Raw genomic sequence first — 21,346 nt, 5'->3', positions numbered from 1 at the left:
CCCACCGGACAGAGTCAGCCAGCTGGGAAATAAGTGAAAATGCCAAAAGCCACACAGCTAGCTCACTTAGCCATCTTGTGCTCATCATTATTTTCTGCTTTTCAACAGATGTGGGAAAGCTGAGAATTAGGCTGAAAGGCTCTCCCAAGATCCCACAGCTAGTTTATGGTAGGGCAGGATAACTGTGGGTTCTCTTCTCTTCATGAGAAATCATACAGCCTACTTGTAGCAGTATGGCATGCAAGACCCGGGAAAGGGACATGTCAGATTTCACTTGGGCATTTCTGTTAGTGGGTATCAGGTATTAAACTGCAGGCACGAATATTTCCAGAGGAACACAATTAGAAAGGCAAACACAATGTCTAATTCCTGCTTGGCAGCTGCCTATATATATATGGACAAAGAAGTGAAAGAATAAAGGGAGAAAGAAAAACAGAGAAATCAAGGCAGTCAAAAGCATATATTTTTAGAGAGCTCAAAAGATAAAAATGATAGTCTCCCTTGGAGTTTATCTTAATGAGCAAGACTCAATCAATGGAAAGTGACAGATGGGATAATTTAAAGTTCAACTTTCCTTCGTCTCTTTCTTTGTATAAAAGAGAAGCAACTTTTTGATCTTTTTTTCCTCAGCTGTAATATTCTGCTGCAGAAAGAAGATTGAACACCGAGTACCACATTAATATGTTATTGGCATCTTTCTTTTTTCATATCCTACATGTTGATTGTAAAACCGTCCAGGGAGACTGATAGCTGTAATATATTACAGTTTCTCAACCTCAAATTAATTTCATAACAGTACAGTAGAGCCAGATACTCTGCTTCAAGAAGTATCTTAAAGTAGGTAATATTCTTTTCTTTTGAAGCCCTGGTTCTGGCTATTTTATTTATGGGATAACCTATTCTGACTGCATTTTTTTTCTTGCTCCACTACCAAATAAAGTAATTACCACTGCACCTGGAGGGTCCCATTCAGCAGCAGGAGCTTCAATGCACGTGAGTCCAGAGTGAACTGGACAAAGTACAGGAGGATCAGAGGAACTCTGTGTGAGAAATGCAGCCCACGTCTTCCTGCTCCAAGCTGCAGGCTAAGTCGGCATGCTCATGTAGACACTGCAGGCTAAGTCGGCATGCTCATGTAGACACCTCTTAAGCTAATGAGCTCATTCAGGAGCAAGGTGCCTGTCAGTGCTTTATTCGAACCCTTTCCTCTTTCCACAGCACTGTTTCCCACCCTGAAGTGAGAGCCTAAGAACACTCTGTCCTTCTGGCTTTTGCTTGGGGAAATAGTTGTGAGAGATGAATGTGAGCGTTCTCACTTCCCATTCCACTGAGTCTAAGGACTGATGTAGCTGCCACAAAGAATCTGACATAGATGCCAGGCTTGTACTCTTTTCCTCTAGAGCTGTGCTGTGTAATTTGGTGGTCACATGTCACATGTGACCATTCAAATTAAGTTAAAATTATTTAAAACTGAATCAGGTTAAAATTTAGCTTTTCGGGGCAGCTGGAGACACAGATCAGTGGTAGAGTGCTTTTTCTAGCAAGGTACCAGGGCCCAAGTCTAATTAATTCCTAACATGACAAAACAAACAAACAAACAAACAAAACACCACCACCACCACCGCCACGACTACCACCAACACCACCAAAACCCCCTCCATTTCATCTTAGTGGCATACCCTTGGAAATCTGAGGCATGAGGATTGCCTGTAGTGAGCTCAAGGTTAGCTTGGCAAATTAGTGAGAACTTGTCTCCAAAAAAAAATCCAAAAACAAAAACAAAAACAAACAAACAAAAAAACCCCAAAAACTTAGAGGAGGATGGAGTGGAGATAAAGCTCTGAGGTAGTGTTTGCCTAGCACATGTGAAGCTCAGTATTGAAAAAAAGAAGTTTCTTAGTTACAGTAGTTGTGTTTGAAGTGCTTAGTAGCTACATACACAGACGAAGAATATTATCATCATTGAAGAAAGTTGTCTTTGACAGCCCTTCTTGACTCCAACTGTGTCTGATCTTTAAAGAAGAATAGAATAGAGATTAGTTTCTGGGAGAAAGCACATTTCTGGGCAGAATTTGCAGAATATCATTGTTCATTGTTACTGGGTTGTTTGTTTGTTTTTGTATGTGCATTGCTCTATGAAGGGAACATCTTTGAATGTGTAGTTCTCTACAGAGTATTCTCAACTGTCAGAAACAATGTAGGACATCTGTGAATGTTGTATAATTTGTAAATCATATAAGTAAAATAGAATGAGATTGGAGAGGCTGGGCACAGAAAGTTCAATGGGTATAAAAACATCACTAAAAATTTCCCTCATCTAAGCTCAAAAGAAATTTCTCCAGTATCCTAATAGTTCTTTTTTTAATGTGGTTATTATAACTATGAAATTAATTTATAATTAAAATAATCATATTCTAATGTTCATGTCTTGGGTTAGTATTTAACTTACTTATTACTTTTAATTTATCAGGCACTCTTCTAGGTATTTGCTGGACATCAACAACTAACTAAAATGCCTTCAAAGCAAAAGCTTGCATCCTAGTAGGAAAAGATAGAAAGCTAACTAAACCAGTAGACAAATGAGATATGTGGGAATGTTTCCATGGCAGTAATGGACAACTGCTGGAGGTGGACAAGGCATATGTCCTTGGTGCATTTGACAGAGTAATATCTCATTTTAGAGATGTAAAAGATTAAATGAAATTTGGCCAAAATTCACGAATACCTACACACATATCATACTGTGTGATGGTAAGGTCTTGCTAAGTGAAATACTTTCATGCCATGTTCACAGGACTTCCTTTTTTTCCATGTGTGTACATGTGTATGTCTATGTGTATGTGTAGGCAGGTGCATGTGCATGTGGAGACCAGAGGAAAACTCCCTCCTTATTGTGTTTTGAGACAAGGTCTTTCACTGATTTAGAATTCACCAGTTAGCAGATCATCTGACCACTGAATCTTGGGAATCTCCCTGTCTTTACATCCCTAACACTGGAATTATAAGTGTACATCATCACTGCTGGCTTTTTACATGAGTTCTGGGGGATTGAACTCGGACCCTTTTGTTTTCAAGGCAAGCATTTTACTGAGCCATCACTCAAGCCCAGAACTTCCTGTTTTGGCAGCAATATGGCATTATCTATTCTTTTTGGTCATACAACTTCTACACTTGGGTTTATGGCTCATAATGCATTGACTGGATTATTTTATAGTAATGAAGAATTTTCCAGGTCTTACTGCTTTATAACCAATAGTTTATGCATTGTTCACTTTTTGAGTACACATGTTCACCAAAAGTTAAGCACTTAAAATTAAGACAGTGAGATCTGGGCATTTAGGAAACTGAGTCAGGTGGATATTTGTGAGTTTGAGGCTAGCATGGTCTATAGAGAGAGTTCAAGGACAGCTAGGGCTACAGACCCAAATGTAATTTTACCACTTATTAAAGAAGTAAAAAAAAATTACATAGCAGAATATATTCTTGGGCTGCTGACATGGAAAAAATTCACATGAGAAAAGTTCTCTGTTGTTGTCCTCAAAGTAGACAAAGAGGTCTTGAGAGAAGTAATATTGGCTCAGTACTCTAACTGCAAGGAAAAGGGTTCTGCCAAAACCTGTAAGCTTGGACAAGAACCCCATACCTTAAATGATATTACAGTCCTTGCTGACACCGCTCTTTAAACCCTGATAGGGCCTTGGAATAAGAACCCAGTCACATAGGCCTTGGATTTTGCCTCCAGGGACTGACATAGTTTATTCCTGTTGTTTTAAGCCATAATTTGTTACTCAGCAATATAAAACAATATCAAACTGTGATTTGATTTATATAAAGCACAAAACAGACACAAGTAATCTATGATGATATCGCTTACAATGGCAATGTTTGTTGGCATTAAGTCCAACTAGTTGTACATGTTCACTTTATGAAAATACATCAAAATATTTGTTTCATATGTATGCTTTGAACATTTTGTGGAAGTATAATGCACATAAAGAAAAGTATATTTTGATTTAAAACAACTACAAGTACACTATATTCAGGCCTGAACTAAATTTCTAAACATTTTCCCTCTTGACAGTTTCTAATGCAATTCAATCTTAAAGAAAGTTTGCCAATGGGTACAAAGAAGACTCACTTATTCTTGACTATGCTGGAAACAGGAGTGTCAAACTTTGAGTAGTAGAAAGAGAGAGCTAGTTTGAAAATGTGAAAACCTGGTTTCTATGCTCTGAATTTTGCTTGGAACCTGCTGTGGAGCCCATTACCTTTTTTAGTTCAATTTCTTCATCTGTAAAATGAGGGCAACACAACTAGATGATTGCCAAAGTGTCTCCCTGCTTTAGAGCTCCTGTTCTAAAAGAGAAGTCTGCATTGTCTGCCAACTGAGCTACCACTGTGAGCGAATGGATACTTTGCAAGGTAGTTGGAAAGTATCATCCACATTGTACAGAGAAGAAATGGAGGTACTGGAAAGCCAAGGCTTTGCTTCAGTTTACCAGTGACCAGCTAGTAAGGAGCAGGACTTAGATCCATGGCTTGGTTTGACTCCACGGTGTGCACTTGCTAGGCCAGCTGCCTGCTCCTCAGGTGGGCTGATGGAGACAGCCTAAATAATGTATTCATTACATTTAAACCAAGTTTGAGGAAGGGGACACCTTTAATCCCTAACTGTTAAGTAGAATTGTCCCTTGTGTTATTTCCTTTCCCCATACATACTTCAGGGCACTGTTATGTTATGGTAGACATAATTGAGAATCTGGGTGAGTAGGACTAATATCAAAAACAAAACCAAGGCAAAACAAACAAACAAACAAACAAAAACCCAAGATGTGGTTTCTGAGATTGGGTTAAGTAGATAAATATTAATTTTTCTCAGGGTGACTGACTGGCTGCCCAGCTGTCCAATCTCCTCCTGAGGGCTTGGCTGAGCATGGCTTCACAGTTCAGGCACTATTATATGAATTTCAGTTTGCTCCCAATATGATGTCCCTGCAGAGATTATATTAATAACCTTGATGCCAACACTGTAGACATGGAAGGTGAAATCCAATCTCTGCTCAGGAGATTCCAATCCTCAAGACCCAAGGGCCAAGTCATCCATCCAATTGCAAAAGACCTACAATGGAGGCAGCTGACTCCAGCCTGGACTTGACTTGGAATTCATTGAATGCTCAGGAGTGAGTGAGAGACCTGACCTGGGCTCCACTTTCTAAAGCACTCGGGTTACTGAGATTAAAGAGCAGACTGCAGCACTGACCAACAGCCCAGCAGTACTTCTGTGAAGGAAGGGCAGGAAAAAGACTGCCTTGGAGCACTTCTTTGGCTACACTCGAGTTCTGATAGTCTTTTAAATAAATGGTCTGTTAGTATTCTTAAGAGGGAGCTCTGCTTTGTCACCACTTTCAGGGGATGGGTGCAATTCAGCCCAAATCTTTCACTCTCATGTTGCTCTTGTTTATCTTAGATTGCTTTTTCTAGCAGGAAAGATGCTGGGAAAGTAAACTGATGTCTATATAATTTTTATAAGGTACACATCTCCCTGATCATTGAATGAACTCTTTGATGTGAGTGATCAAGTGATTGATGAAATTTATGTGAAATAAAAATGATTTTCTGTTGCCATCCAACTTGAAAAGATTTTTGCTTCAGATGTTATGGTATAAACGTCTAATATGGATGATAAATCATATCTAGCTATATTCCCAGACTTCAGTCAACAGAGAAAATTGTCTGACCTGCTTGCTGGACTTGCAAGTGGCCTGGAAAATTATGGTTATTAGCTTGCTACAGCCACAGCCTTTCTACTGCCACGAGGGTTTACCCTTGCTAAGAGAGCTAGAAGCTCACCATTGGGTAACTCATTATCTGACTCTCTTCCATAAGACTCAGTAACAACAGATGCCAGGATAAGGAACCATGAAGAGGCTTGGGGTGAGATACAAAACATCTATTGAAACCATGTCTATCACAGTCGCTCTTGCCTATTCAAAATGCAGGCTGTGTTGATCTTTAGAAAAAAAACAAAACAAAAAAAAAACCCAAAAAAAAATAGCTGTTTGGTCTCGATGGTATGGAGGTGCTGACATAGAACAACTTTACAACCTAATCTCAGAAGTTTGAGGGTACCTCAGCAGATTCAGGGTTGAATTTAGAGCTGGAGAGAGTTTGGAGTCCTTTTGTATAATGTCATGAACAAAGAAGAGATAGAATATGCTGAGAAATACAAGGAAAGACAATGAACATAGTTCCCAGGATTCTAGCATATCACGGAGATCCTTGCACATCAATGGTTTTTGCAGAACTATTCACAATAGCTAAGTTATAGAATGAGACTAGGTCTAAAAATAGAGGATTGTATTTTATATAAATGTATATATAAATAAAAATTTACCATATATAAAAAATAAAAATGTAAGTATACAAATATATATATACATACATATATATGTATGTGTGTGTGAGTATATATATATATATATATATGTATACATATATGTGTGTGTGTGTGTGTGTGTGTGTGTGCGCGCGTGCGTGTACTGGCTAGTTTTGTGTCAACTTGACACAGCTGGAGTTATCACAGAGAAAGGAGCTTCAGTTGAGGAAATGCCTCCACGAGATCCAACTGTAGGGCATTTCCTCAATTAGTGATCAAGAGTGAAAGGCCCCTTGTGGGTGGTGCCATCTCTGGGCTGGTAGTCTTGGGTTCTATAAAAGAGCAGGCTGAGCAAGCCAGGGGAAGCAAGCCAGTAAGGAACATCCCTCCATGGCCTCTGCATTAGCTCCTGCTTTCTGACCTGCTTGAGTTCCAGTCCTGACTTCCTTGGTGATGAACAGCAGTATGGAAGTGTAAGCTGAATAAACTCTTTCCTCCCCACTTGCTTCTTGGTCATGATGTTTGTGCAGGAATAGAAACCCTGACTAAGACAAATTGGTACCAGCAGAGTTGGGTATTCCTGTGACAACCTGGCCATGTTTTGGGGAGGACTGTGGAAGGACTTTGGAACTTTGGGCTAGAAGATCCATTTGGTGTTAAGAACTCTGTGAGATGCTGTGTAGGAGCTTGGAAGATAATGTTGAAAACGGTGCAGAAGATGGAGGCCTGGCTTGTGAAATTTCAGAGGGAAAATTAAAGACTCTTTTCAGGGCCATTGTTACTTTGGTTGTGAAGATTCTATGGTTCTGGTTAGCTGGGGCTGAAGAATCAGTTGTGATTAACAAGATACCAGAACTACTAAAGCAAAAACTTTGCATTATTGGGACTATTGATGCTGGTTAGCTGGAGCTAAGAAATTAGCGGTGATTAAGAAGAGACCAGCACCATTGAGGTGACATCTTCTGGGAAGTGTTTCCTGAAAGCACAGAGGCTGTGTTCTAGAGATAGCCAAGGTTGTACCTTGTGCTGTGGCTGGACTTGGTAATGTGTAAGAGTCACCCAGGTGGTACTGGTTTTGAAGGCATGAAGGAGTCACGCAGAGCAGCTGAGGCTCGGCACTGTGAGAGGCCATGGAAGGCCATTGTTGAAGGTGCAGCCTCAGTTGCAATTGACAGCCCAGGACTGAAGGGGTCATGCAGTGTTTTGGAGATGCCAGTACCATGAGATGATCACCAAGAGCAGCAGCAGTGGAGTACAGGCATCTGGAGCCTAGAGGACGACGTGTGTGCTACAAAGAGCATGGCTGGAGAAGTGACCCAAGCCCTTGGAGGAGTCCAGAAGATCATGAGTTGGATCCCAGACATTTGGACTGTTGGAGATTGATTTTTGCTTTTGATTGTGACTGTGCCCTGATAATTTCCCTCTTGAAGGAAGAAACTATTTTAGTGGAGCCCACAGTTAAGAGACTTTTAATTGTAAAAAGACTTTGGATTTTTTAAAAGAGATGGATATTTTAAAGAGATTGAAATTTTAAGAATATGTAAAGACTGTGGGACGTTTAAAGTTATTTAGATCTTGGGGATTAATAAGAATGTAAGGGTTGAGGCTTAGTAGTGATGTGTTTGTGTGTCAAGTTGACAAGGGGTCAATTGTACTGGCTAGTTTTGTGTCAACTTGACACAGCTGGAGTTATCACAGAGAAAGGAGCTTCAGTTGAGGAAATGCCTCCACGAGATCCAACTATAAGGCATTTCCTCAATTAGTGATCAAGGGTGAAAGGCCCCTTGTGGGTGGTGCCATCTCTGGGCTGGTAGTCTTGGTTCTATAAGAGAGCAAGCCGAGCAAGCCAGGGGAAGCAAGCCAGTGAGGAACATCCCTCCATGGCCTCTGCATCAGCTCCTGCTTTCTGACCTGCTTGAGTTCCAGTCCTGACTTCCTTTGGTGATGAACAGCAGTATGGAAGTGTAAACTGAATAAACCCTTTCCTCCCCAACTTGCTTCTTGGTCATGATGTTTGTGCAGGAATAGAAACCCTGACTAAGACTATATATATATATATATATATATATATATATATATATATATAGTGTGTGTGTGTGTGTTTCATTCATCCACAAAGAATGAAGTCCTGTCATTTACAGGAAAATGGATGCAAGCAGAAAATAAGCATATTAAGAGAATCAAGTTAGACTCAGAAAGACAAATGTCACATTGTTTCTCAATTTCAGTTCCTAGATTGTATATAGTCATGTGAAACCACATATGCATATATAACACGGAAGTGAGTGGGAAACTCTCTAGGAAGATGAAGGGTACTTATTAATAAAAGGTGGGAGGGAGGCAATAAAAAGTGATGATTGGGGGTATGAGAGAGAATATGCTCAACATACACCACTTAGATGTAAGGAAACTTGACAGAAATTGGCTTGTGGTTCACTAATTCAACAGGAGTTTTTATCTTTTTGCAACTGAGACAGAAAGGCTATGGGTGGGCTCACAAGCTCTTCACTACACTCTTCCAGAGTTCGCCACCCTTCCCTGCTAGCTTTTATCTGCTCTCCTAGAGTTCTTTCCTATTGGCCTTATGACTTTACATTGACAGTAAATTCTCTGAGAATGCGTCCTGTCAGTTAAGATATTTGTGTGCCCAGTATGAGACTCTCCCTGAGCTTCTGAGAACATTGCCTGATTCTGACCTCTGTGGTTGGACAGAAGCAGTTATCAGTAGTATTTCCATATAAGGTATGTCTGCTGGCTAAATTCTTTCAGCTCTCATAGACCTAATTTCCTCATCTATGTAATGAGGACAGGAACAGCTGCCTTGACGGATTCTAAAAGTTTAGTCATTATCTCTAAAAGTATCTGGTAAACAGTGATGCTCTAGTCCAAATATTTTTATTGAGTATTTCAAGGAATATTTTAGAACAAAAAAATTCAAGTACTACATATCCAGAAAGCTATTACTGAGTTACATAGACAAAGTTTGCTTATGGCATGTCTCAGAATAAGTGTTCAATAATGTGTACAATGTTCCAAGGCTATGTACCTATTACCTTGTTACACATGACAGTGTCTCAATATCTGTTTCTTCCTGCGAAAATTCAGTCTCTAAAGAATGCTAGGTCCATGGCTCCTGCTATATATGTAGCAGAGGACTGCCTCATCTGGCATCAGTGGGAGGGAAAGGGCTTGGCCCTGTAGAGGCTTGGTGTGCCAAAGAAGGGGTGAGGTGGGAGTGGGTGGGTGTGGGAGCACCCTCTTAGAGGCAAGGGGGAGGGGATGGGATGGAGAGGGGTTCATGGAGGAGAGACTGGGAAGGGGGATACCATTTGAAATTTAAACAGATAAAATGATTAATAGTAATTTAAAAAGAATGCAAGGTTATTGAGTCCACTGCAGTGAGCAGTGGACTGAGAATTTACAAGAGTACTTGGCACTTTCTTCTCTATTACCTTTAAATTATCTTCCTGCCAATGCAAGCCTGTGCCCATGTGCCCAGGCACTCCTCACCACAATCCCTCTGTGCTGCTCTTCCTCCTAAGGTGTGGATTATTTAAGGTTCTGGGTTTTTATATTTGGAAAAATCATATCTCATAGACTCCAGCTCATACCTAGGCATCCTGGATTGGGGTGGGGATCATAAAGGCAAGAGTTACTACAGGTTGTATAATTAGAGCGATCTGGATTCGAGAACTAGTTAGTTCTAGTAGGATGGCTGTAACAACAACAACAATACCATCCAATGTCCTTATTTACAATGAACTCATTAGATCACTAGGGATGCTGAGATACATGTATGGTGTTTAGTACTATGTCTAATACATAAAAGATGTTTATTCCAGGAGCTGCTGACATCTTTTGCTAAGCATTTGGGTGTTAAACTGCAAGGTATATCATGAGGGCATGCTATCCCTGATCCCTGCAGATCTCCCTGGCTAGTACCCTTGCCTACATGTCCAACCCTTCCCTTGTCCATACTTGCTGTATTTCTATTCCCTCCTTGGGCCCTTCCAGACATATTTTGTCTCTTTTCATTGGAGGTCTAAATAGCGTCTTCTCCTTCAGCTAAATTTTCTCTAAGATGATACCCATTAATGCAATATTCTTCAATGTAGAAGATGAATCTCAAAGTGCCTTTTACTAAGCTCATTTCTCCCTACTGTGCTAATGTTCCAGTTCTCTGCAATTTAATGCTACTTAGTGAAATGTGAATTTTGAAAATATGGATAAAACAAGTAAGTTCCTTCCCAGAGTTTTCAATAAAATCCAGTGCGTGGCTTTAGAAGGCTCTGGTCTGGCTCTATCTTGTTAAAATTAATTTTCATTTAGTCTGTAACATGCACAGTTTCCAAATTTTCTTTTTTTTCTTACTTATGCTTGTAAGACTTTCCCTCCCTAATTCATTTAGCTGTTAAAGGATCATTTTCCTGTGTGTAACTTGGCCCTTTATGCTTATGATCTCCATTTTGACTTGTGATATAATTTTGAAGCTTTTATTTATTTTTATTTTTAAAATATAAAACAATGGGTTTTATTATGGCATTGAAACTTTTTTTTTTTACTGTTATTTACTTGGGAGGGGAGTAGTACATGTGTGCTAAAGGGAACATGAGGATATTTGAGGACAACTTACAGGAGTCAATTTTCTCCTTCCACTGTATGGGTCCTGGAGTTCAAACTCAGGTTTTCAGGTTTGGCAGCAAGTGCAAGTCTCACTAGCTCTCATTATGACATTTAATATACACATTTATATTACTAAACATTTTTCTTACCCCCAATAAGACTTCCCACAGTGACCAGTCAGTGATGAGTGAAGAACAAACAAATTCCTGTCTTGTTGGGACCCCAGAGTGTGAGGCTCTGGGCCAGGCCAGGCCAGGCCACTGTGCCTTTTCTTATCAGTTCTGTATCAGCTGGAGGTCTGTTCTCAACACTACTTTCTCACAGTCTTTCAAGTTTCATTTTACCATGCCAGTCGGTGGAGCTCCAAAAGTCTATTTTCAGGTTTCTATTTTATTCATGTGACCTGACAAAGTTTTGTCTGGGATTCTTTATGTAGCCCTGGCTGTTCTGGAGCTCGATCTGTAGACCAGGCTTGCCTTGAACTCAGCAATCTTCCTGCCTCTGTTTTCTGAGTGCTGGATTAAAGGCCTGCATCACCACTGCTGGTTCCAAGATGTTTACTCCTCGTTTACATTTTTGTTTTGCTTTAAAATGATTTATTGTTATTAATTACCTTATGAGTGCTTGGCCTGCTTGGATGCATGTGTACCATGTGTGCACAGTGACCACAGAGGCCACAAAACGGTGCTAGAAGTCCCGGACCTGGAGTTACAAGCAGTATTGTGTCCTATGATGCTGGGAGTTGAACCTGCATCCTCTGTAAGAACAATTGCTTTTAACCACGGAGCCATCTTGCCAGCTCTTGGTTCTGCTTTAAAAACAAGGACCCTAAGATTTATTTTGATTTTCTGTGCATGCTTCGGTAGCATGTGTGTATGCACACCTTGTGTATGCAGTGCCTAAAGGCCAGAAGAGACCAGAAGAAGCTGTTGGAAACCCTGGAACTAGAGTTACAGACTGTTGTGAGCTGCAGTGTGAGTGTTGAGGGCTGAACTCAGATCTTCTTCATCATGGAGCTCTCTCTCAGGCCCCTCATGCTACTTTTTTTTTTTTTTTGGATCAGTTTCTTGCTAGAGGGTTACTTGTCTTTGGTAGTGTCCAGAAAGGGTTTGCCCTTCTCAAGCTCTTCTCATTTGTTAGCAAAGATTACATCACTGGCATGCACGGAAACAGACACAGTACACATACAGACACACAAATACACAGACCACGCACAGAGAGAAAATTCCTCTAGACCTTTAGGGTCTAGTGCCGCCTTATTTTATCAAGGGGAACAACTGAATCCCAGACATATCAAGTGACTCACCCATGGTCATGCAGTGAGCTAATGCAATCGTTTTGGCCTCTTAACACTACCTACCATGCCACTGTGAACCAACCAGTCCAAGGGTTAGCTGATTAGGTGGGTTTGCTCAATTCTGGCTCATGCAGGCTGAATGCAAAACTGACTTTGTTTTTCCATCCTAACTGCTGCAGTTTGACCAACTACTTAAATTGAAACCCCTCTGGCTAAAACCAGCTATTACCGTTTGAAATGAGCAGAGCTGAAAAACTAGTGTCAAGAGTTTGGAGGAGGCTGGCCTTATCAATACTCAGCACTCCCCTTCACTTACATACAACGCTTGTCTGTTCTCCACCTAGCTCCACATGTCTCTCCCATCCTGGCTTTGATAGCATCCTGCCAGAGGGAGCATTCATTAGGTTTAAGCATCATACTCTTCCTTCCTCCTGGTTTGCTGATGTCTTTTGGAAGGTGACATGAGTAGGGACATTTAGCAGAGAGACTGATAGAGAGGTACAGAAGGAAGACCAGGCAGTAGTAGAGATAAACACTGTGAGGACAAAGCCATTTTGACTCCTGTTAGGGCCCCGCCAACTCTCCATTATCAGTATGTTAGTATTAGGAAAAAACCAAAGATATCATATCAAAGACAGTCAGAGTCAAAATTGGCAGAGAAAGGTCTGCTTTTTCAGGAACCCAAAACATTGTTAGTAGATTAGTTACCTCATGTGAGACCCCAGGGAGGCAGCTATTGAGCCATATTTTTATAGAGAGCTCCAGTTAAACTCCAGAGCAATGTGTTCTCCAGAGTGTTGCTCTATCCTCTTTAAGAAGGCTCACTTGAGATTGGACTCATTTTTCCTGTACCCATAAACCAGCTCATTGTTTGGTGCACAGAAACAAGTGAGCTGAAAGCCGAGGCCATGGTTGCTGCAGGCTGTCATGCTAAAAGTCTGGAAGCCCAACATCAACTGACTTCCATTCATTCGCAGCAAGAAAGGGAAACTGCCCTTGCTCCTGAAGTGCTTCTGCAGCTTTCAGACTGCATGTTCATTCGTGCTGACTCTGAACCCCATCCAGTGCTTGGTTTACTTTTGCAACACACACTCCTTTAGTATGCACGGCACCCCAGCATTTTCCTCCTTTTTTAATTTGTTGAGCCCCGGGTTTTGTCAGGCCAGAAATCAAAGCTCTGTGTCTTGTGAGGGGAAACAGGACTATGGAGAGGGATATGTGTAACACACCCAACCTGTTTATAATATTAAAGCTTGAGCTCCACAATAGCATTTCATTAAGTACTGCTGTTCATTCAGTTTGGAGAGACACATAAATACAGAATGCATTGGCACTACCATTTGCATGCCTTCAATCTTTGTGACAAAAATTGCCTATTATTGAGAATATGAGCATTTTCAAAAATTATAGACAGCTGGAAAAACGGGGTTGACGCGAATACTCAGGATGAGGAGAAAGCATACTGTTTTATGCTTTGTAGTAAATGTGACACACTCTCTCTAATATTGTTTCCACTATTTCTATTCTAATTTGAACAGGAGACCCTGCTGTTGCTACTGTATTATAGGCCCACAACAAATGTAACTGCTGAGATCCTGTGTCGCTAATGCCACAGAATGCTATAGAATTTCATTTTGAGGACCAGGAATCCAAACTTTCTCCCACTGCCTGTGGCATTTTGGCTCTTGAAGCAGACAAGTAACTTTGGTCTTGGCATTATCAGATCAAAAAAAGTTCTCTTTGAATCTCATTAACCTTGCTGTCCTACACAAAGGGGACAAAAGAAGCCCAGCAAGGAAGTGGTTTCCCTGGCCTACTAGGTGTTCTTAGCATCCTAGTCAAGGTGTGCTCAGAAACTAGGGCAGAGAGAAAGACATCAGGATTAGCATATGAAAGCAGTCAAGTGACTGAAGGACCCTAACCTCTCCCCACCTGGGCTGTCTGTAACCAAGCAGAGCATCCCAGGGAAATGCAAGCAATCTGCAAGTGTGGGAGAAAGCAGCAGTGACCTAGAAAGGGTCATTGTGGGGAGATGGGATTTTTGAGCCTGGGATCTCACCCATTCTCAAGAGCACCATTGTCTTTCTTAATGGACTGCAACTATTTCTATCACAATCCACGCGTCCCTACTTCACTTCTTTGTTCTGTGACAAAAGAACCTGGCCATTTCAGTGGGTGCCCTCTGGATTCAGATTCATGCTTATAACAAAGGACTCTTGCCAGAGCCGCCTGTTGTCCTCTCAGTCTCAAGCACCCAGATGCAGGGCTTCTCACACTCCACTTACTATACAAGCCAGACTGACCTTTGTGCTCTCTGAATCATCAACCTTTTGTTGAAAATCATTGAAGGACAGTTCTGTGAAAAATACTGAAAACCTCACCACATTTTGGAATTAATCAGAGGCTCTGCTCAGACTGCAATGTCCTCCTTACCTTCCAAGTACTGAAACCTACATGCTTATACCTACTGCAACTAAAGTTCCTCCAAGGAGATAGAAAGCCAAAGACTTTACAATTCAGCCTGCTCTTTTGCACTTCACCTCCCATCTCAATATCTCTCTGGAAGAAACACTCTTGTGTGTCCAACCTGCAGTCTGCAGCCAGCTTGCTGAGAATAGCTGTGAATGTGGTCCAAGAAAAAATGATAAATTTGCTTAAAACATTATGAGCTAGATTCAGGGACTCAGGCTCTTTATCCCATCATTCAACAGGCAGAAGCAGCAGGATTTCTGTGAGTTCAAGTTCAATCTGGTCGACACAGCATGTTCTAAGTCTTCCAGGACTACATAGAATGTATCTCAAAGCAACCAACATTTTGAGATTTATTTTTTGCTATCAGTATTTTATTATTTAGAGGTGTGTGTGTGTGTGTGTGTGTGTGTGTGTGTGTGTGTGTGCACACGCATGCACGAGAGCATTTCTGTTCCTGTGGAGGTCAGATGGCAACTTGAGATAATTGGTTCTCTCCTTTCACCATGTGGGTCTAAGGGATTGAACTCAGATAGTCAGGCTTGGCAGCAGGTGCTGAACCATCTGCTGGCCCCCATGATTTTTTTTTTTTTTTTTTGTCTCACAAACATGAAGGGGGGAGGGTCAAGAAATGGTGTGTATATGGAAGTCTACTTCACTGAGCTGTTGTATATATTCACATTAATAATGTGTTAGCAGAGTACTGTATCTCAGAAACTGCAGTTTTCTTCCTTTGGCTCTGCAGAGATAAACCTGACTAACCCTTTCCCTATTTGCCTGTGTGTGTGTGTGTGTGTGTGTGTGTGTGTGTGTGTGTGTGTTTACATCTCTGCACAGGTTTCTTTTTTGGGAAAATCCTGGTTTTCCCTGGTGCTGCTCACCACCTTCATCTACCTTCAACCCAAGGTAATTTCCTTTCCCATATTCCAATCCCATTAATCCTTCTTAAATAGAAATTCCATAATTAGTACCTGTGGGCTTGAATGTGTGAACCACCAGTTTCACAAAGTATTTTCTTAAGGATCTACTGAATGCCATTATAATGCTGATAACGTGACTGGAGGAACCTTCTATGTGCTGTCCTTGAGGAGGATAGCTACCTACTGTGTCAACCAAAGAGGCCACTGTGTGGGTGGCCATGGAAATGGTGATCCCTGTTGCTTCAGGGCTTACATCCTTACCTGCCCCCAGCGGGGAGTAGGGCCTATTCCACAGACTCAGGGGAGCTTTCTGGGGAGCCAAGGTCTATTTTGTGTACTGCAGCATCCAGTTCCTTTGTACAACTTTGCTCCTAGAGATCAGGGCCAGAGATGCAGGGATGCCATGAATGGAGTATTTCCAAAAGATTGTGTTGACACCTAGTATTGACACCTGCAGCAGCTAGACAAAGAATCCTTTAGTGTCCCTGTAGATTCCCTGGGGCATGGGTAAGTACAGCTAGGACTGGGGATTCTGAGTAGAAGGGCTAGGTGACAGTTAAAAAAAAATGGCCTGACAAGAACCCTTCTTTAACTAGCCTCACACTCATTTGGTACACCTAGGCAAGAAGCATTGCAGATAAACATCACCTAGTATTTTGAGTTGCCTAAAGGTTTCTACATTTTATCCTCACACTAGCCTAATTGGTTAAAATGGAGGCATTACTATTAGTCTTATGTGACAGAAGAGGAAATTGAGCCTCAGGAAGGGCAAATTATTTTGCCATAGTTTCTGTAAGCAAGTGGAATAATCCCAAGGGCTCCTGAATCAGGCTTTGCATGCTGCTCCACTGTGCAAGGGAGATAATGTTCTGGAGAGAAACACCCCTATACTAGCTAGCACTCAGCTTACAGCATCCTTTTCCAGTGGCCACCACCACCGGTGCTACTACTTTGAAACATTGCTGCTAACCCACACATCTTGTGCATCAGTTAGGCTGGGAGTGCATGTTCAGTAATGGAAACTCCAGTGTCTTCATGCACTGCACATTCCCCCATTCATTAGCTAGGAAATGTCTGCGACCCAGCTTGCCAGGGGCCTTGTTCTGAAGGAATATCCCTTCTTAAATCTCTGCAGCCCTGTTTTCCCAGATGAAAAGAGCCCTTGGACAACTGGGCTTGATAATAAACCCATACATATTTATTTAGAGACATGTTCTAATTATGAAAAAACTAAAAGGTTGGATCGTGCTTGGTTTTCTGAGAATAAATCCCGGTTCTGTGCTGTGTGACCTTGGGTGCATATCTAATTCTCTCTGGGCTTCAGATTCTTCATATGCCACAACACCTTGAGCAAGATGGTCTGACTCTGATGTGGTGTGTAGTTAGACATCCATCCATTCAATCAACGGTAGTGAGTGAGTGAAATCTTTCTGAGGGCGGTGGGCTTGGTGCATGAGATTCATAAGGGGACAGGAATTAGAGTGAGAGTGCTTTGAAAATGCTCAAAAATCCCCCGTGTAAGGTTTTTTAGTCATGCTTTATTGCCATGCTGACTTACCTTTTCAGAAAATACCCCCCTCTTCCGTTGCAGAATGGAAATTGGCAAAGAGAGAGGGAAAGGGTCCAATTTGCGCCTTTGCTATTTTAAGGGAGGCTGAAATTATGAGCCAAAGTGGAGTGATGCGCTCTCTGGAGTGACCTCCGTTCTCCAACACAGGAGAAAACCCAGGTCTTTTGCTTGTGAAGTGGCTGGGGCTCTTGGGCGCGAGGCATTATTATATAAATTCAGGCTCGCTCCTGATCCTTAGTACCCTGAGTTGCCTGAAGGGGGGAATGGCACTGCCTGCGTTTGCAGCCCGGGCGCTCGGGCCGCCACTGCAACCGGAGCAAGGAGCGCCCGCCCGCACCACCTGTCCCCGCCGGCATTCCAGAGTAGAGGCCGAATTGGCAGCAAGCCGGCCCGGGTCTGTTGCCGCCTCAGTCCGCGCCGGCCCTCCTAGGGGTGTGTCTCTCGGATTCAACTCCCCGCCGCTCCAGGACAAGCCCCCAAAGGCATTTTCTTCCTTGGCGGGAGCCTTGCGCGCCCCGCTCTTCGCGCTGCTGCCTCGAGGCCGCCGCAGGCGGATGCACGACCTCAGGCGACGCTGGGACCTGGGCTCCCTCTGCCGGGCCCTGCTCACTCGGGGCCTGGCAGCCGTGGGCCACTCGCTCAAGCACGTGCTCAGTGCGATCTTCTCCAAGATTTTCGGTCCCTTGGCCAGGTACGTGGTGAGCGAACGTGGGGCTTTCGCTCCGGGTCCAGGGTGAGCCCGGGCGGCGGGAGGAGGGAAGGCAGTTGGGAGCGAGGGCAAGGCTCAAAGTTCCAGGGTGCCGGTGGTGGCGGGGCTGGGGGACTCGAGACGGGTTGAGCGCGCAACTGACCGCTGTTCCGCGGGAAAGGGCTGCGCTGCCTCTGCTTGCAAAGTCAGGCAGCCCGCGGGCTCCTTCCTTCTCCCCCTGGGGAACCCCGAAGCCCCAGCTCACTTCTAGAGGCCACCCGGTGAGCAACGGGACGCGCGCCAAGGGAGCCCGGGTTTAGGGTCAGCAGCTCGCGCACAAGGAGGGAAATGGGGTCCGGGGCCCCAGAGAGTCCCGCGGGCCAACGGGATGGGGATGGGAGCTCGAGAGAGGAGAGCGGGAAGCACCCAGCGCCTGAAGAGGGGTGGCGTGAGTTAGGGAGTAGAGAGACCAGGACCGGAGGGATCCTGCGGCCGCGGAGTGGGTCGGGGTTTTTCCGCGGGGGAGGGGGCCAACGGCCAGCGGGATGGAGTCGGGGTGAGGGGGGGTGTGCGGCAGAAGCCACAGCGCTGAGCCTGCCGGGAAGGAAGGAAGCGGGGAAGGGCGCCGCCGCCGCCGTGGTGGAGTACTCGGTACGGACGGGAGGGGAAAGGGGCGCAACGGTGGCGCCACGGGGAGGGGGCGGTGCGGGAGCGAGGCGAGCACGGGCCAAGCTGCGGGATTGACGTAACGAGCTTGGGTTTCCCCCAGCGTCGGGAACATGGATGAGAAATCTAACAAGCTGCTGCTGGCTTTGGTGATGCTCTTCCTATTTGCGGTGATCGTCCTCCAATACGTGTGCCCCGGCACAGAATGCCAGCTCCTCCGCCTGCAGGCGTTCAGCTCCCCGGTGCCGGATCCGTACCGCTCGGAGGATGAGAGTTCGGCCAGGTTTGTACCCCGCTACAATTTCAGCCGCGGCGATCTCCTGCGCAAGGTAGACTTCGACATCAAGGGCGATGACCTGATCGTGTTCCTGCACATCCAGAAGACTGGGGGCACCACTTTTGGCCGTCACCTGGTGCGCAACATCCAGCTGGAGCAGCCATGTGAGTGCCGCGTGGGGCAGAAGAAATGCACTTGCCACCGGCCGGGTAAGAGGGAGACCTGGCTCTTCTCCAGGTTCTCCACCGGCTGGAGCTGCGGGCTGCATGCCGACTGGACCGAGCTCACCAGCTGCGTGCCGGCGGTGGTGGATGGCAAGCGCGACGCCAGGCTGAGACCTTCCAGGTGAGTCTCAGTGAGTCCCTTAAGGGTGGTCACGGACCTGGGCCACAGTGAACCAGGGGCGGGAAAGGCTGTTTCTGTAGTTGCTGTGGGTCCCCGTGTACACCTTGGCGCCCAGTCCCTGCTGGGTAGACACTAGAGCCTATCTTAGTTGCTCTGTCAGGAAGCATCTGGGCTGCAGCCCAGGACAGCCGGTCTGCCCATCAGAAGGTTAGCCTGCTTGCTGAGTGAGTGTGGGGAAAGCGGCCTGGCTGCCTGGAAAGTCGCCCAGCAGCCGCAAGGACTGGACACTACACTCTGAGCACTAGAAAGTCCTAAAGAACCGTGCTCTGCATGCAGATTCTCAGGCCCATCCTCCTTATCCTCTCCTCCCTTCTGCACCTGGTCCCAAAGACCAGGCTTGTTCTCCTTCCATTCCCGTCCAGCATTCCCCCTCCCCTCCCTTTTAGTTTCTGGCTTTCTCTAGTGGGAAATTCTCTGCCCATCTTGTCTGCTGTTGGTTACTTCTTCCTTCCTTTTTCCTGGTCTTTCTCTTTCTATCTGCTGTTCCCCTTTCCCCTTTTCTTCTCTCTCTCTTTCTCACCTTTCTCTTTCTTCTTTCCCTGACTTCTATCACCTCCCTACCTCCAGGCCCCACTTTTCTCTGGAGAGCAGATGTCATTCTGCCACTGTTTGGGGACGCTCAGGGAGAGCTCCTGGCTCTCATCTTGTGCCCCTTACCGTTGCCCACACTTGAAGTGTCCATCATACTTTTCGAATATAAGGACGCACTTGGCCTGCTCGGTGACCAGGAAAGTAGCTCTGGACCCTGCATAGGGCTCAGGAGTCATAGGAGTGCTAGGAGCTTGTTCTGAGGCTCAGAAATCCAGGAGCCTCAGCATCCATGGTCAGCTCAGGTTCTTGCCAACAGGGAATGAATGAAATAGAAAAAACTGGTTTGTGGATAATCTGTAGCCAGTGAGGAGGCATTTTCTTCGGTTTAGCTGTTATGGCAGTTCCTGGAGGTCATGGGGTACTGTGAAGTGGACAAAAGGAGCTGCTTTGGAGTGAAATCAATCCAGCCAGAGCTATTGTTTTGCAGAGCCCTTGAAAACAAATCTGGACCAGGGCAGGGAGTCTAGCTGAGTTACTTGCAGGGAGTGAAATTGGGGTCTTCTGGTGAGCAATCACCATAGTGTCTTGCTCTGTCCATTTTGGTGACTTCTTGGGCTCTCAAAGGTTCTGCTGCCACTGCTGCTTTTGTTCACTTGGACCCCTCCTGCCTTACACAGCCTATGCTCACCTCACTTCCTAGCTGAAGTGATGTTTTACAGGTAGCTGTAAAGGATGAACTGTAGGTACGATGATTTCTTCTATCTAGCTTTAGCAAAGGGAGCCCCTGGTTTTCTGGTCACACCAGTTTACAGTGGCCTTTCTCAAAGGCCGGAGTCCTGGCTGAATCCTTTGAACTTTCATTTTTCTTTCTACACTAACAGGTTTGTTTTCCTATCACAAGAGATCCTTGGCCACAGACAGAAAGGCTGAGTGTCAGTTCATGGCAAGAATTGGGTTAAGTCGTCACAACAGCATTGTGCTGTTTAAGAAAGTCCCCTTCAGATCTGGCAGTACTGTAAATGATCTCTTATGCTAGCTAGCTTGTAGGTGTACTGAAGAATTGTGATCACAAACAATGTTTAGGGCGAAAGTAGACTTCCACACCTACAACAGTGGGGGTAGTGGTGGTGGAGATTAGAAGTCTTAACTGCTGTCGAAGCCATAGCTGTGTCTAGCATTGTATATGACATGTGTGCCTATACCAGTTCCTTTGAACATGTAGGTCAGGGTGTGATATCTGCAAATAGACTCTTAATGTGGTCTGAATTATCTATTCAGTTGAAGCAAAATTGTTTGTAATACAATATAGTTTTCTCAGGCATTAAAAGGGTGATATCATAGTGCCATCTAGTCTAATCAAAGAAGAACCACGTTTGGAAAAGTCAGTTGATTGTACGGTATTTATGAAAATGAAATAAAATTTCCTAGAGAAATACAATATCACCTCTTTATTAGTTCACTCCTTTCTGCCTATCTCCAGAATTATCAGTGATTGCCTAAAGGATCCAGACTTTTCCAGGCTAT

General features: G+C 44.1%; 1 protein-coding gene and 1 long non-coding RNA gene across 8 annotated transcripts in view; one reads left to right on the top strand and one right to left on the bottom strand.

Moving 5' to 3' along the window:
- Gm35727 overlaps positions 1 to 17,364 on the bottom strand; it is a 182,310-nt gene extending 164,946 nt beyond the window's left edge. The window contains exon 1 of the long non-coding RNA XR_391681.3: positions 17,244 to 17,364. This is a non-coding gene — a long non-coding RNA (predicted gene, 35727). The remainder of the gene's footprint in view (positions 1 to 17,243) is intronic.
- A 51-nt stretch (positions 17,365 to 17,415) lies between these two features.
- Hs6st2 (heparan sulfate 6-O-sulfotransferase 2) overlaps positions 17,416 to 21,346 on the top strand; it is a 295,069-nt gene continuing 291,138 nt past the window's right edge. For 2 of the 7 annotated variants that reach the window (NM_001290467.1, NM_001077202.2), the window contains exons 1-2: positions 17,519 to 17,946; positions 18,713 to 19,231. In NM_001290467.1, coding sequence (NP_001277396.1) covers positions 17,519 to 17,946; positions 18,713 to 19,231 — 947 coding nt within the window. Of the gene's footprint in view, positions 17,947 to 18,039; positions 18,225 to 18,494; positions 18,595 to 18,643; positions 19,232 to 21,346 lie in introns of those variants that run through there. The other 5 variants (NM_015819.4, NM_001290468.1, XM_006541516.3 and 2 more) reach the window with 4 other exon arrangements.

The sequence above is a fragment of the Mus musculus genome, chromosome X (assembly GCF_000001635.26).
Source record: "Mus musculus strain C57BL/6J chromosome X, GRCm38.p6 C57BL/6J".
NCBI classification, from domain to species: Eukaryota; Metazoa; Chordata; class Mammalia; order Rodentia; family Muridae; genus Mus; species Mus musculus.
Note: the sequence above shows the minus strand (reverse complement) of the source record. Positions and strands in the feature narration are given on the sequence as shown.